At 48.0% G+C, this 17,116-nt stretch overlaps 1 protein-coding gene across 1 annotated transcript in view; it reads left to right on the top strand.

Annotated features, from left to right (window-relative positions):
• Nucleotides 1–17,116, top strand: part of DSCAML1 (DS cell adhesion molecule like 1) — a 334,021-nt gene that overhangs the window by 12,846 nt on the left and 304,059 nt on the right. The window contains 2 exon segments of the mRNA XM_037841599.1: nt 4,340–4,657; nt 7,954–8,100. Coding sequence (XP_037697527.1) covers nt 4,340–4,657; nt 7,954–8,100 — 465 coding nt within the window.

Genomic DNA, 17,116 nt, shown 5'->3' with positions numbered 1-17,116 from the left:
GCCGTAAGCAGAAATAAATGGTTTGTCTAATCCTCTCCAGTTTCCCCAGACTCAGAGGACAGCCGCTAACATCCCGGGGTGGGAGAAATATGAGGCTACTTGTCTTTTGCTATAAATCTGCCATTTCATCAGCCCTGGCAGGTGGCTGGACAATCCCAGTCAATTCATCAATTAAATCTACCAATTTGTAGTTGCTGAGAACCTTGTGTCCTTGGCTCTGGCAAAATCCAAGGCCCAGGAGTGCAGGAAGGCTGGTGATATTGTGGATGATGTTCTGTGGGAGTAGGGGGAGGCCTGGGGAAGGGGCTGTCAGGGGAGGCAGGGCAGGGGGGTAGTGGATTTTCAACCATGAGAGAAAGAGACTAGGACTGTGTGCTTGGGATGAGAGAGAGAGAGGGGGAGATTACCCAGCCTGGAAAATCAGATGTTGTGGGTTCTTTTGACTTGTCTTCATGTGGTTCATGCTGTAGAGCAGAGTGGTTCCATCCCTGGGTTCTGAAGTCAGGCAAGGTTGGGATCCAGTCCCAGCTCCCATGCCCACATGCTGTGTATCTGTGGGTAAGTTAGTTCACTTCTCAGAGTCCTAGTTTTTTTTATCTGTAAGATGTAAATAATATTAGTACCCCCTAGGGAGTGAACATTGAATGAGTTACTGTCTATGATGTGCCTAGCACCAAGCCTGGCCTGTGGTTAATTAAATCAGTGTGACTATTATGACTCTCGTTGGTTCTGTATCATTACAGAAGGCCACATCACCCTTACACGTAAGTATTTACTTACCCCGTCTCATGAATCAGACTACTCCTGAATTCCTCCCCTTCAGATGGTCCATTCGTCAGGCATAAGGTAGAATCTTACTATTCCTTGATGGACTTTGGTTTTCAAAATCCACAAAGCTGCCTTGGTGAAGGTGTCTGATGAGCTAGATTGCCTCGGAAGCAGCCTAGAACTTGGAGTAATGTTTTTGCACCAAAGGCTAGGAAAGCCATGTCCGAAATGTCCAGAGGACAAGGGGGGCCTCTCCCAGGCGGAGTTCGTGTGTGTGCGTGTGTTACTCCTGTTCTTGGCCAGCTGAAGGTGGAAGCTGGTGTTCCGGTGGGGTTTTAGGAATGTGTAAGCCCACGTGTTATTGCAGTGGTTACCCTGCAGCTGTGCACGATGTCAAGGTTCAAGGTTCAAGGTTAAGGAAGGAGACTCTGGGCTAGGCCGGCGACCCCTGTAGCCCAGCACCCTCCTTACTGGTTGAGTGGCCTTGGGCAAGTTGCCTTGACCGCTCAGTGCCTCAGTTTCCTCATTGTATGACTGGAGATAATAATGGTCCCTAGCTCCTCGGGTGACTGTGAGAATTAGAAGAGGTTATATATATAAAGGGCTTGCAACAGTGCCCGACACGTAGACAATGCTTAATAAATACTTGTTTTATGAACCTCGGGAAGAAGTCTCGCATTGGTGGGCAGGCATACAGAGGCGGGGACCTGGAAAAGATTGTTTCCTGAGGGAAGCCTGCCCACACCACAGTTTACTTGCTTGTTAAACGGGTCATGTTATGGTCTTGGGGAAACCCCTAACCGCTGCAGGTTGGTGAGGTTGGGGAACCTCTGAGAGTCCCACAATGGGCCGGTATCCTCTTCCACAGAGCAGACTTGCTCGACCACCGTCGCTGGGACTCTCCCAGTGGGAAGCAGCAGGAGGAGGAGGATGGAAAAGACAATGCTCCCACCCCCTGCTCCCAGTTAGAGTGCATTTCAGCCGCTAAGGGTACAGTGCCTGGTGGGGACCTACTGATGCCGCAGCAAGGAGCCCAGAACTGTTTTCCAGCACGGCTGCTCATGGCTTCATCACAGCTTTTCATGAGGTGATGCGAATTGCCCCGGCCAATGAGGCTTACTGGCCTACCTCCACCAGCTGCCCAGTCTATTGTCCCCAGAGGCTCGTCTCAGTGTCAAGTGGAGAATATTACTTTGGGCCCCATCCCTCCCCCTTCCCATAAAGTTGTGGAAATTGAGGTCAAATTGGGTCCCCTGCATCATTCTCTAAACAAGCAGCAGAGTGGTTTGTTTACTCTTTGATCTTCCTGGTGGAGAGGGAGTAGTTTTGAGCTGGTGACCTGGGACCAGGTCCTCTCTTCCCCTGGGTTTGCCTTCACTTGCTCCGAGCGGCCGTTCTCAAAGGTGTGGGCCCCTTGGGAGGGAGGAAGGACCCTGATTCCAGCACCTGGGCTGTGGGAACAAGGGCAGGAAGTTTTGAGGCCTTGTAAGCTGGGATGCAAGGAGGAAGGGGCTGCCCTGACAGGCAGCCCTGCCACCGGCAGGTAGCTGTATTCATGAGAACTAATCCCATGTGATGGAATGTTTGAACGGCAACATGTCAGGATGGAAGGGATCTTTGCAATCTTGTCCATTTTGCAAGTGAAGGAACAGATGATCAGGGAGGAGGAAGAAACAGTTAAGTCAGCGTCAGTGCTGGGTTTAGAAGCTGCATCTCTTGACCCTTGAGCTTGCAGCCTTTCCATCCCTATACCCAATGGCCCTCATTCAGCCCTCTTGTCCAAATAGACCTCCAGATGTTAAAGACAGCTCTTTCGGTCTCATGCAGATCACTATCCTCCAGGCTGGCATTCCCAGTTCCTGCAGCCGTTCCTCTTAGAATGTGCTTTTGAGACATTTTGCCTTTCATCCATGATAGAAACAGCATCAGGATCCTCTTAGGATTTTGGGGTGCAAGTTTCAGTTCTGCACTTTTAGCTGTGTGATCTCAGGCAAACCACATCACTATTCTTATCCTGTAAAAGAGGGTGATATAAAAGGGGATGATACCTTCCCTTCTCAGCTTTGTGCAGATGAATTGAGTAATAGGTGTGAACCTGCCTGCACTTATTTATCCACTCATTTCAGTGTCTCTTCTAATATATGGAAGCCAACAGTGGATCGTAACTTTGTAATATGGCAGAGTCCATGGCAGCTTCATGTGTTGGCATGGAAGATGAGCCTTTTTTTTTTCTTTTTTTTTGTAGTTTTACGTATTTTAACAGCTTTATTGAGATATAATTCACATACATACCTTATAACTCACCTATTTCAAGTGTGTGATTCTATGGGTTTTAGGATATTCATAGAATTGTGCAACCATGATCACAATATTTTCATCACCCCAGAAAGAAACCTCATACTTATAGCACCCATTCTCCATTTCCCCCAACTGTCCCCAAGCCCTAGGCAACCACTAATGAACTTTCTGTCTCTATAGCTTTACCTATTCTAGGTGTTTCATATAAATGGAATCCTATGGTCTTTTTTTTTCTTTTTAATGCAGTTTTATTGAGATATAGTCACATACCACACAATCCATCCAACATACACAGTCAAAGGCTCACAGTATCATCACATAGTTGTACATTCATCACAACAACCAATTTTAGAACATTTTCATTAGTCCAAGGAAAAAAAAGAGAAAACCCAAAACATCCCATAGCCCTTAACCCCCCTGCCCCCCGTCATTGATCCCTGGCATTGGTGTGGTACATTTGTTCCCACTGATGAAAGAATACCAAGATATTACTGTTAACTATAGTCTGTAGTTTTCAGTAGGCACATTTCTCCCATATATCACTCTATTGTAAACTCCTTGTCATAGTTTTGTACATTTATTCTAGTTCATGGAAGAACTTTTTTATATTGGTACTGTTAATCATAGTCATCATCCACCACAAGGTTTGCTGAGTTAAACATGCCCATGTTTTAACCTCTGGCTTTCCTTCTGGCGCCATATATGACTCTAAACCTCCCCTATTAATCACATTCACACACAATTCAGCACTGTTAATTATACTCACAATAATGTGCTACCGTCACCTCTATCCATTACCACTCATAAATGGAATCATATGGTCTTTTAGCACAATGTTTTCAGGATTCATCCATGTAGTATCAGCACCTCATTCCTTTTTGTAGCCAGATAGTCCATTGTACGGTGTATTATTTCCCTATTCCAACTGACTGCAAACAAACTTAGTGGTTTAAAACAACACAAGCTTATTATCTTACAGTTCTGGATATCTGAAATAGGTCTGCAGGGCTGCATTCTGCCTGGAGGCTCTAGGGAGATGAGAAGGCTTAACTTTTGCCTTCCCTGTGCTCAACTGGAAACTTCTATGGGGCAGGAACTGTCTCTTACTTTGTAGCCCCAGTGCCTGGTATATAGCCAGTGCTCAATAAGTGCTTATCGAATGGCTGATGCTTGAATGCTGGGTGAAGGGGTGCTGGGCCTTGCCTGCCCCTGTGGCCTAGGAGTGTATTATCAGAGCGTATCTTAATAGACTCTCTCACCTCCTTCCCCACAGCCCGCCCCGAAGATGTCGGCACCAGCCTCTACTTTGTAAATGACTCCTTGCAGCAGGTGACCTTTTCCAGCTCCGTGGGGGTGGTGGTGCCCTGCCCGGCTGCGGGCTCCCCCAGCGCGGCCCTTCGATGGTACCTGGCCACGGGGGACGACATCTACGACGTGCCGCACATCCGGCACGTCCACGCCAACGGGACGCTGCAGCTCTACCCCTTCTCCCCCTCCGCCTTCAATAGCTTTATCCACGACAATGACTACTTCTGCACGGCGGAGAATGCTGCCGGCAAGATCCGGAGCCCCAACATCCGCGTCAAAGCAGGTAAGAGCCAGGACAGCCGCAACCTGACTGGTGAGCTCATGTCTGAGGCTGGAACCGGGAGGGAGGAAGATGTGTGTGCGACCTGCTCAGGGAAAAACTCATTGCATGAAAGTGCTCACTCGAGGACAGGATTGTTGTTCTTTTGAATCTTAGCTCTATCGCTGCGTGTGCTCGGACAGACGGAGCACCTTTCAAAACCTGTTTTCTCATCTGCAAGGCTGATGCTAGTGTCGTGTTGTGCGTCATGACATGTGATAGTTAAAGGAGCTCGTGGTCTTTTAAATTAAGTGAAGTGCTTGCGTCAGTGCCTGACATACGGAAAGCATTCAATCAGTTTCCTTTAAAAACACTTTTTATTGAAAATAATGGACATAAAGAAAAGTGTACGTATCGTAAGTATATATATAGCTCCATGAACGTTCACAAAGTGTAACTAATACCCAGATCAAGAAATAAAACACCACCCCTCTCCCCCAAACCCCCTCATGTTCTTTTCAGTCTCTGCTCCAAGGATAGCCACTAGCCTGATTTCTAACAAGACAGAGCAGATTGGCCTGTTTTTGTACTTTGTGTTAATGGAATCACAAAGTATGTACTCTCTTGAATCCTTTGCTCCATCTTATGTTTGTGGGATTTACCCTGACTGTTGGGCATCACTGAAGTCATTCGTTCCCATTGCTGTGTAGTATTCCACTATGTTACTTACCACATATCCATTCCACTGTTGATGGACATTTGAGAATATTTCCTGAAAACAGACATTTAGGTAGAATGCATGTTGGAAAACTTTGAGCAGTGAAGGATTTGGGTCTTTGGAAGAGTCGATGGAGACAGAGAAGTGGGGTTTTCTCACATGTTCTTCTTCAAGAAAATAGGAAGCCACCTTTTCTCAGGGTCAGATCTGGAGGTGAGGGAAAGGGTTAGACTAACTATTGTTAACTAGGCAGTTGTGACACACCATGCATCATAATCAGTTGTAAGGTGTGCCTCAAATAGCAATGAATGGTTTTCTTAAGAAAGCTTCTGGAGTGAGAAAGGGCAGGTTAGGTTCCGACTGGCGACCACAGTGGTGCCAGGCCTTGGGTGTGACATCTTTGCTGGTGAATGTGGGGGCAGAGGACGACAGGAACAGGGAAGGCCTCCCAACCACCGTGCCTAAGGGAGAACTCTGCCAGATGAGCTGTCTGGTTTTCTGCGTCCTTCTGCCTTAAGAGTGCTCTCAGAAGTCAAGGTTCCCAGTAGCTGGAACTGTGTGTGTAGGGGTTGAGGTGGTGTAGGACCCCTAATTAAAGAGCTGGTCTGTCCACATTCCATTGGTGTGTTTGGGGATGGAGCATGCTCAGGGTATCTCCCCTGGGGCTCACCATGTAATCTCTTTTCAGGAGTGGGTCCTCTGCACTGCACCCCTAAATGCAACACCAAGTGCTGGGCTGGGAGCCCCGAGACCTGGGTTTGGAGTTCAGTTCTGACCTCTGCAGCCTTGGGTTTGGGATAAGAACAAGGGACATCACATTTCCTGTTATATGCCCATCATTGGGTTAGAACGTCTTTTTCACCATAATCCTGTAAAGTGCTGCTTACAAATGAGGGGATTAAGACAAAGAGAGGTTAAGTCACTTTCCAAAGAGATGAGGCTGTAATGAAAACCAACATCCATTGAGTGCTTGCCGTGTGCCAGGCATTTTATATTCATCATTCTATTTACCTTCAAGGGGTACTGTCTATTATAATATAACAATAATTATTTTTTTTTCTCTTTTGCAAGTGAGGAAACTGAGTCTCCAAAAAGCTAATGAACTCTTGTCTAGGATCACATAGCTGGGCAGTGGAGGGGGGCAGGGGCTGTTTTTCTGATGCTCTTACCCATTAGCCCTGCTGGGTCCCTGGGACTGGATCACTGGTGATCTGCCCCAAAACCCCAGCCCTTTTCATTCTACTACCCTGCATCACTCAGCTCCCTTTAGTGTGCTCTCCTCATGTCTGGAGGCAGTGTCATGCCCAAATCCACAAAAGGGCCAGAGAGCTAAAATGTTTCTCTTTTCTCTCTCCTCCACCTCAACTGCAAGTCTTCCCCCATCAAAGCCACAACATGGAGAAGGAGAAAGAATAAAGGTCTGGGGAGGGCTGAGAAGGGCTGGAACAGCTGGAAACACAACCAATTAAGAGGCCCTTGATGATGCCAGAGGGGCTGCAGGTGCACAGCCAGGGGGGCTGCCAGGGCCCTCAGTGTCTCCCTGGCAACCACAGAGCGGGGAGGGAGGAGGGCACGCTGCCCAGGGGTCTGCTGGGACAAGGGCAATGGCAGTGGGCTCTGGATGGTCCTGCTCTGCAGAGAGGGGTAGAAGAACAGGGCAAGACCCCAGAGAGGCCAGGCAGAGGAGGACAAGGCAGAGGCAGGGTCTCTTTGGCCCATTCCCAAAGCCAGGTCAGCCCACCCATGGGACCCGCCATGCAGAATGGCTGCAGAAACCAGCCCTGGGACTGAGGCTGGGGAGAAGGATGGTTCTGAAGGCCGGGGCAAGGCTGGGGTGGGAGCGTGCTAGGAGCAGCTGTAGGCCATCTTGGGAGGTGGGAGACAGCAGCAAGTATGGTTTTTTTTGGAGAATCTTGGAGATTGTGTTCATGTCTCCAGTGTTCTGAATTTTCAGAGACAACCACAGTTTCAAACACTCCTCTCCTATTGGCCTTAAAACCACCGAGTCTTTCCAGAAAGTTCAGTATCTGAACTACATCTCCCAGGCTCCCTTTCACGTTCAAGTGGCATAAAAATCTGTTGTTAAATCATGTGTCCCAGTTTTTATTTTGGAAAATTGTGGTCTGCATGCCCCACATAAATGCCACCCCATACCCAATAAGGTAGGAAATCAAGTTTGCTTTCCTTAGAGGAATTCTAGCATATTTCCTTATTACCTACATGTCCCCTTGTTGGCTATGTGTACATTGCAGTGCTTAGGTGCTACCCTCAGGCACTTATAATCAATATGGCTTATTAACATGGAAATTGGAAAGATGGATTTGGATTTCTAGTCTTGTAGAGGGAGGCAGGATATTTCTGAGGTTGCCCAGTTGAGCAGGGAGGAGGTTGATGGAAAAGGTTGTTTAGGCAGAGCCCGTCAGGAATAAGCTCACGGGAGGACCTTCTAGTGTGGGAGGTAGGAGAGGAGAGGAGAGAGAGGGTGAGAGCTGGGGGTTCTGAGGGAGTGGAGCCAGCTCTCTGTTAATTTCCTGGGGCCTCCACCTTGTCCCGGACTAGCCTGGTGACCCTGTCCTCTCCCCACCCCTCAATCTCTCTGCAGTTTTCAGGGAACCCTACACCGTCCGGGTGGAGGATCAAAGGTCCATGCGTGGCAACGTGGCCGTCTTCAAGTGCCTCATCCCCTCCTCAGTGCAGGAATATGTTAGCGTTGTGTCCTGGGAGAAAGACACAGTCTCCATCATCCCAGGTAAGAAAGGAACTGGGGGCCGCTGTGGGCGGGAATGTTTAGGAGGGGAACGGAGCACGTCAAGGTGCTAGTGCATTGAGGTGCTTGAGTTGGTTGTTGATCTAAGAGAGCTCTTGGGATTGGTTCTGGTGAGTAATTTGTCATTGATCTGGTGATGCTTTGGCTTCAGCCATCTCTGTGTGGGGCAAAGAAGACCCCTGGATCTGTGCCTTTTGCTGGCTGGTGGGGGGGTCCCATCAGACACAGGGTGGGTCCCCCTCCCAAAAAGGAGTGGGAGTACCATTCTTCTTGACCTGTGGGGCATTACTTGGACTTGTTTTTGGGGGTGGGAGGCAGGGCTGGAAACACCTAATCTGTGAAGGTTGGTGACAGAAAAGGGATTATGGGGTTTATTTGGGGGCTGGGTCCTTGACCACTGTGTTCTTGTATTGAATGAATCACTACAGCAAGGAACGTTTCTTGAATAAGCACGTGTGTGGGACTTTATTTTCTTCTTTCATGTATTGGCTAAAGAATTCTAGCTGGCCTCACTCTGTGGCTGATTTTGGCAGACGAAGTTAATATGATGTTGTAGGTTCATCTCATTGGTGGTGCCGTTTTGATTCTTGTTGATTCTTTTCCTTATGCATGGGTGTCCCTACAACAGGAAGACTGGTCTGGAAACCCCAAGAGAGAGGATCTCAAGTCCTCAAACTGCCTCTAGACCCCTAGTTATAAAATTGTGGGTATTCCCTACCCCTTCAGTGTCTCTCCCCTCATCCCGACTCATTGCAGAAGTTCTGCTGCTTTTTGTTACTTTCTCTGTCCAAGGCCTTTGTTTTCCTTTCCGTAAAGTGGGAGAACTTGGCCAGTTGCTCTCAGAGTGTCCCTCCAGCTTTAACGTCCAGTAGCTGGTCACACAGAGGGTCCTGTTCCTTGAGGTTCCACATTACTTGGAGACATCACATGGCACCTTTAAAGCATGGGTCCTTAATCCTGCCAAACATTAGGGTCCCTGTGGGTCTATCTAAATAAATGCCAATGCTTGGGCCAAACCCAAGTCTGTTGACTCAGAATCTCTCAGGAGTAGAACTCGGGCATCTACAATTTTTTAAAGCTCCCCAGATAGTCCCAATGAATAGCAAGGGTGAGAACCGTTGCTCAGGGACATTTACAGCTAGCACGGCAGAATACTTTTTTGAAACATGCATTTGTGTTTTGCTGTCAGTACTTTTTCCTTCTCTCAGCTGCAAGCAGATGGCCAGGCTGTTGTTTCTCCTGGCCTCAGAGCTTTCGGTGGGACAGGAATCAGAAGCTACTTGGAGACAGCTGCTCTTCCTGTCTTTTTGTAAAAGCATAAACTAATAGGGAATGTTCTGATGGGTGTTCTGGCAGAGGAAGACAGCCTCTGAGGGCAGGGAGTGAAAACAGGAGACAAAAGAAGGGATGGGGTGGAAATGTGGGCTGCTCGGTGGAAGCAGCTGGAAGGAAGCATTAGGAACCCCCGGAAATGACTGTGTGGGGGCACCCTGAGGATTTGGGGCTGGGGCCATGTTTCTTGTGTCTAAGTGAGGTAGGAAGATGTGCAACCCAGGACCCAAAGGAATCATGCAGGTGGGGGCAAGGGAGCTGGTGAACAGAGGGACCCTGGGCCTTTCCACATCCATGAAGTAATCCCCAATAAATGATGGAGGTTGAATTTCCTGCTACCCAGCAGTCAGGTTTCAGTTGATTTAAAGAACAAGAATAAATGTGGTATTTCTTATGCACTTGGGTTTATGGACTCAGATTTATACCCATTAAAATAATAATAATTTTTAAGTTCATGGAATGCTTATTATATGCCAGGCACTGGGTAAGAAACTTTCATACATGATCTCGTTTTATCCTCTTAAGGAAGTCCATAAGTGTATTTTTTTTTCCCTTCCATTTTATAGAAGAGGAAACAGGCTCAGGGAAGTAAAATTTCTTGTTCTGGGTCACACTTCTATTAAGCAGAGGGTCGGGGCCTTGAACCCTGATCTGTTTTTCCAGCCTCTGTGCTTAACCCCATGCAGAACTGCCCTCCCCATCCATACAAGTGCAACCTCTGTGGGCTGGGTATTGGCTCACAGGCAGTCCTTACCGACAGGCCCCAATAAAGTATTCCTCTGGGTACAATGGAGCTTTAAATGGGTGCCTTCTCGGCAGTGAGGACTTGGCTGGTCCAAGATGGGGGAGCTTCATGGAAATGGTAGACCGAGGACCGCGTCCAGTGGAGTGGTTAAGAGTATAGAATCCAGGACCAGACTGCCCAGGTTTTAAACTAACTCCACCCACTTACCAACTGGCCAAGTCATTTACACCCCCAGTGCCTCAGTTTCCCCAACTGTAAAATGTAATAGCAGTACCTAATTCGGAGGGTAGAAGTAAGAATTAAATATGTAGATACCTGTAAAATGTTTAGAGCACTGCCTCATACATACCGAGGACCATCTGTAGCCATCATTACCATGAGTTGGAAAGACAGCATTCTCCTCTTTGTCCTGCTGTTTCCTTTTGTGACATTTTTCTACTGTATAACAGAATCTGTTGCCCCCCACTAGACTGAGTCTCCCCAGGGCAGGGACTGGGTTGTATTCATCCATGTATCCCCGGCCGCAAACACACTGCCTTGCACATTCAGGGCAAATGCTTACTAAATAGTCAGTGACTGGATGAATGGGTGGTTAGATGAATTCTGCAGGAATTGGGAAACAACATGGACAAGGGCACTGAAATAAGATTGAACACAGTGGGCATGAGGTAATCTGAAGACCAGATCAGATGGGAGTGAAGAGAGGTTAATCTGGCTCCTGTGCTTTGGAGCTGGAGGCAGTGAGCTTCCCCCAGGCTGCCCTTGTAGTTGATGCTTCAGGGCTGCCTTTGATGTCAAGACTGGGCTGGTTGCCCCACAGGGCATAATTATCAGGGAAGTGGGCTTGATGCTAATCTGCAGGGCTGTGTTAAACTTTGGTTCTGTAGAACTCCCTTCTTTCCTTTTACCCTTGGAGAATATTCCTCCCTGCCTAGCCCTCCGGCCCCATTCATAATCATTCTAGATCCTTCTACAGCCACACTTTAAATCCATGGACAGTCTTCCCAAAGCACATGAATCCAACTAACATGCTCCGTGAGAAAGGAATCCATGAGAACCAAAGAGGGTGGCATTTGCTTCCTCTCAAGAGATTCTGAGTCCTGTAGATGAGGGGCCAGAACGTGGGTCCACGTGTTGCATGATTTAATTTTGGAAAAATGCAAATGGTTTATTGATTTTTATAATAAATAGGAGTTTCTGCAATCCATATTCAACTACACCCAGTGTGTGTGTGTGTGTGTGTGTGTGTGTGTGTGTGTGTGAGTTTAGAAGTGGGGAGACTGGATGGCAGCTTCTCCCAGTGGGGGAAGATTTAATGATTAGGTTGCCCTGAAGTTAAAGACAGACAAAAGTGCCAGACTTACCATCCTCTGACACCTCAGGGTGGGCTTCTGCAGCAGAAAGAGCTGTGCTGACTTTGATTCCTGGATCTGCAGGGCTGGGATCAGATTCTCCATGAACCCCAGGGCCAGCAGGAGCAGGTGCCAAAAAGCAGTGGGGTGGAGGTGGGGGGCTGCTGTGGACAGTCTGGGCCCCAGAAGGCATCCCCTTTGGTAGAGCAGGTGCTCCTGAGAGGAGGGGTCCCCATGCAGCATGTGGTGAGCTGGGAGCCAGCCCTTCACTGCCTCTCTCCGAGGGGATTGGAAAGAATTAAAGGCTCAGGGCCTCAGCAACCTCTGTAAGGCTGGGTATTGGCTCCCAGGCTGTCCTCACTGGCTGGCCCCAGCTGGGCAGGGCAGGTAGGCCTCCTGGCCTAAGAATCCCTAAACTGCTTTAGGCTGTGCTTTTCCCAGGGTAAGAAGAGGCTTGAGAGACAGCCCAAAGTTGGTATCTTTCCACAGAGCCGCCTACTACCTACAACCCCCTCCACCAAACTGTTCCTCTTCCTTCAATCTGGATGTTTAAAGATGTGCATGTAAAAGCACAGAGCCTCTCACCTATGACCTAGAAGGCTCCTACCCCTTACTTCTCTCCCAAGGGGCTTGGTCTCGAGGTGACCTGGCTCTCCGGAATGGGCAGGGTGGAGCTAAGTGGGCAAAGGGCTGTGCACAAACCTCAATTGAAATTAAGGCCTCTGGTGAAGCCAAGATGTGGTTTAATTTCCCATCTGCAGGATCACCATTGCAGTGCATGCTATTGGATATAAAGATAAATCCAGTCCCATCCCTAATAGCTTTAAATTTCCACTGGACCTGATTATACCAATGTGGGTTCCCTGTGGGAGTTTCCAGGCATGCTCTTTGCCAGTGTCCTGACTGGCTGTCTTGGCCCCAGCGGGGAGTTTTGGACACTGCTCAGCTGCAGGTCAGAGGTGTCTTGCTGAGGCTCTGGAAGGCCAGCCTGGGTCAGTCCCCTTGTCCATGTGGGTGGGGCTACTGGATGCTGGGTTGTCATCATGCCTTGGCTGGGCTGGGAGAGCAGCAGGAATGCTGGGTAATGGGTTTGTTGGGGAAGGGGGAAAGCAGGGGCAAGGAGGAATCTGGCCAGAGGGATCCTTTCCAAAAAAGCCCCTGCCACTGTGAGGATTCCCATCAAGCAATGCTCCTTAACCACAGCCCACCTTTGTCCAAGATAGTCCAGTGGGCCCACCGCCCTTTCTCCACCTCCCGAGAGTAGTTGTCCTCCGAGGGCCAGGTCTCCAGGTTCCCATGGGTTTTCCTGCCTGCTTCCATTTGATCACTCTGTCTACTGTGTCTGGTCTGCATGGATGTCCCTCTTCCTTATTGAGCCCCATCTCCTCCTTTGTCCTGTGTGCTTGATTCATGTGTCCCCTACCACCTAAGGCTGCCAGGCAGAAGGCCTTGCTCCTCGGTTCTGTCCTTGGAGCACGAACTTCTTTGTTTCTTAAATTATAGGCAGTTGTTTCTGTCTGCTGCAGGAGGAGGAACCACTGTATCTCTTTCATCTTTTTATCTCCAGACCCAGCCTAGCACCTGCCACAGAGTAATGACGATAATTACAAGATTAATGGTGATACCATCATGTACTGAGTTCTGTTTTGTGTTCGGCAGTCTATATATATAGTGTTATCTCTGATCCTCACAATAACCCTTTAAGAGAGGTAGTGGGGTTTTTTTTTGTTTGTTTGCTTTGTTTTGTTTTTTCAGTTTTATAAATGAGGACATTGAGGCCCAGGGAAGTTAAGCAACTTACCCAAGGCCACACAGCTAGTTAGGGATGCAGCTTGCATTTGAGATGGGGTCCTCTGGGTTACTTACTTCCTGCTTCTCTCTCAAGCAGACACCTTGTAGGGCATTGACTGGGCTTAGTTTCCAACACAGGAGGAGGGCCCATCTCTGTCCCCTGCATGTGCCTGGGGACAGAGACACATCACCAGCCCCATGCTGACCTCTGGCTGTGTGTGCAGTGACAGGAGGCGTTGGCTTTCCTAAAGGGCAACAGATTTCCAGCTTAAAGATCAGCGAACAAAACAATCGGTCTAACAAGAAGCCTTTATGGGGCACTTGCTTTGTTTTTGTCCCAGTGGGAGACCCAAAGACAGCCCTGACTTCTAGGAATGTACGATTCAGCTCATGTTGTCAGTTCTGATGGACAGGGATGGATAATCTCAAAACGGTAAACAGTCAAATATGATCTTGTTTGGCTTTGAGATGCAGATTCAACTCATTAATTATGTTTTGCTCAGGCTGATGCTAAGGTTACTTGGGGCCCGTGAATCTACACAAACTTGGATGGTGGGTAGGGGGTGGGCAGAGACAAGAAAGAGAAGAGGTGGTGCCTGGAAGCCACTTTGGGCCGCACGTCGCCTACAGGCAGAGAGAAGCACAGTCTGTCAGAGCTGGAAAGGATCCCCGAGATCCTGTCATCTGGACTCCTCATTTGCTGATCAAGAAACAGTCCAAGGCATTCCCCCATCTCCTGCTCTCCCTCTTTCCCTCTCTCCCACTCACTCTCAGGCATGTTATTTTAGCCACTCATGGGTACTTTTATTTTACTACTAGATTCCTTTCTTTCTTTGTCTAAAACCTACCCATGTTTCAAAGTCTGGTTCAAATACCATTACTTCCAGGATGCCTTTCCCAATTTCTGCTAAATATGGACTTAGAAATGATCCAGAGTGACCTCCCTCTGGGGAATCTTTTCTGGAATTCCCTCAGAACTTTATCAGTTCCTCTGTCAAGTTGCTAATCACATTTTGTCCTGTAATATTTTTTAATCTCCCTTATCCCTACTATGAGAATGTCCACAAATGCTGATGGAAGATGAAAGGCTTATGGTGACTGACAGGCTCTGCCCTGCTGGACTGTCACCTGGAAGGGAGGGAGGGGCCAGGCTTGTCTAAGGTTGCACAGCCAATGGGCAGCACCTCCAGGGTTTAGCTCAGTGGTCCTTCATCTCCATCATGCTGGATTGCTTCAGACTCACTTCTGCAGGTCCTTCTTGTGATGCTCTGCTATTTAGATGCCAAACTGGGGATCTCAGATCTCAATTATTTCAGGGGCATGGAGAAAAGGGGCTGGGATAGTCAGCCTAGGCTAGTGTGAAATACATGATCTGCTCAAGGCAATTTAGCAAGTGGTGCTTGGACTGCTGCTGAGTTCCAGGCACAGTATCTGGCTTTGCAGAGGAGTCAGAGATGACCATGACCTGTGCCCACCCTCCAGGGTCCCCTTGCTAGAGACCGTGGTGCCCCTCCGTGAAGGGCAGGACTTACAGAGGCTGGGAGCCTTTCTGACAGCAGCAGCCCGGCCAGGCATCATGCAGGGAAGGGAGGGACTGAAGTCAGGCTTTGGAACCCACTTCTGTGGGGAGGTGACAGCATGGTAAAGGCAAGGAGAGGACCAGGTGATCTGGGGATATACCTGGAAGGTAAGTGGAAGTGGGGAGAGAGGAATCTGGAAAGGACGCTGGTCTGCTTAACTTGTGAAGGTTCTATCCAATTCTAGAAAAATAAATTAAGGGGTAACGTGATAATAATGACTAATATTTATTGAGCACGTACTAAGGTGCCAGACTCTGTTTATATGTTTAGCTCATTTAATCTTCACAGCAATCTGAAGATGTGGGGCTATTAATGTCCCATTTTACAGATGAAGAAACTAAATTGCCTAAAGTTAGTAAGTGGCATAGACACTATTTAAACCCATGCATTCAGACTCCATTATCTGTGCTCCTAAGCAACACACTATATTGCTTCACAAATAATTAATGGACAAAATATATTTTTAAAAATCCACTACAAATCACCAAGAAAAAGAACCCAATAGAAAACTGGGTAAAAACATAGGCAGACGATTCACAGAAGATACAGTGGGATGTGGTAGAAAAAGACAGGCTGTGGAGTCTGCTTGTCCTAATCTGTGACTTTGAACAATTTACTTTCAAAGTCTTGGTTTATTCTCCTGTAAAATGAGGATAACGAATCCTACTCCAGTGGAATGCTTGACTTGAAAATTAGGCCTCAGGGAAAACTTGAATTCTTCTCAGACGGAGGAGGGGTCGTCTGAACGCTTCAGGGAAATTGCCCATCCAGCGTCAGGGGGTTGTCCAATCTTGGGTCCTGTGCCGGTTTGGATGTATTATTGCCCCCAAAATGCCATTATCTTTGATGCAGTCTTTTAGAGGCAGATGTATTTAGTCTTGATTAGGTTGGAACCTTTGGATTAGGTTGTTTCCATGAGATGTGACCCACCCAACTGTGACACCATTGGTTAGGGTGTGACCTCTGACTGAATGTTTCCATGGAGGTGTGGCCCCGCCCATTCAGCGTGGGCCTTGACTAGTTCACTGGAGTCTTGTAAAGGGGCTCACAGACGGAAGGACTTCAGTGCAGCTGCAGCTAAGAGAGGACAAAACGCCCCAAGAGCAACATTTTGAACGCCGTTTTGAAACACCACCTGGGAGCAAGCGGATGCCAGCCAGGTGCCTTCCCAGCTAACAGAGGTTTGCCAGACTCCAATGGCCATCCTTCAGTGAAGATACCCTATTGTTGATGCCTTACCTTGGACACTTTATGGCCTTAAGACTATAACTTTGTAACCAAATAAATTCCATTTATAAAAGCCAATCCATTTCTGGTGTTTTGCAAAAAGGCAGCATTAGCAAACCAGAACAGGTCCCATCTGCTTAGCCCAGTCTCTTCCAGAGACATTGTTTCTCACCACACCTGCCCATGTTGCCCTTTCTGGGTGCAGGGCTGAGGGAGCATGGGAAAGCAAGAGGATGCAGCCATCAGAGAAATGGTTGTATTGGGGTCAGAGATTGGAGAACGGCTCCCCAAAAGGGAATCTTGAGAAAGCCATAAGGAGTTAGGGCTTCATAGATGACCACTCTGGTGTCCGTCTGGGCCAAATGAGGGAAATGCAAGGACTGGGACGTGGTGTTACTAATTGCTGTATTCACACGGGCCTTGTGTGGTGCCTGGTTTAAGACTTATGTTGATTAAGCACTTGTGAGAAGGAATAAAGGGGTGTGGTTTGGTGCCAACATAGCAAAGATCAAATCCACAAACCGCCTGGCTCTCATTTGCTCTAAGGGCCCAACCCCTGACTCAATAATAACTACTAACTCTATAAAACTTTACAGTTTATAAAGGGCTTTTATAGGATTTCATTTGCTCCTCATGGTAACCCCCATTACCTTCCCCATTTTACAGAGCAGGAGACAGGTGCAGTGAGACTCAGCAACTTGCACAGTTAGAATAGAAGTAAAAGGGAAGAAAGCAATCAATTAAGGCATATTGTTTGCAGGGCAGGCAGGAATCTGCATGTCATCTCTTATCATTCTTCCATTACCCTGAGAGGTAGGCATGCTACGCCCATCTTTAGGTATAAAGGCAATTAGACTGAGAGACACCCAGGAACGAACTGACTCCGGGTCACACAGCTGCTTGTTGGCAGGGGATGGGCTTGGACCTAGAGCTTTTGCCCCCTAAACCCAAGCTTATTCCATTGTAGCATA

Source organism: Choloepus didactylus, chromosome 6 (assembly GCF_015220235.1).
Source record: "Choloepus didactylus isolate mChoDid1 chromosome 6, mChoDid1.pri, whole genome shotgun sequence".
In the NCBI taxonomy this organism is placed as follows: domain Eukaryota; kingdom Metazoa; phylum Chordata; class Mammalia; order Pilosa; family Megalonychidae; genus Choloepus; species Choloepus didactylus.
The sequence above is the reverse complement of the archived record's forward strand: the minus strand, read 5'-3'. Positions and strand labels throughout refer to the sequence as shown.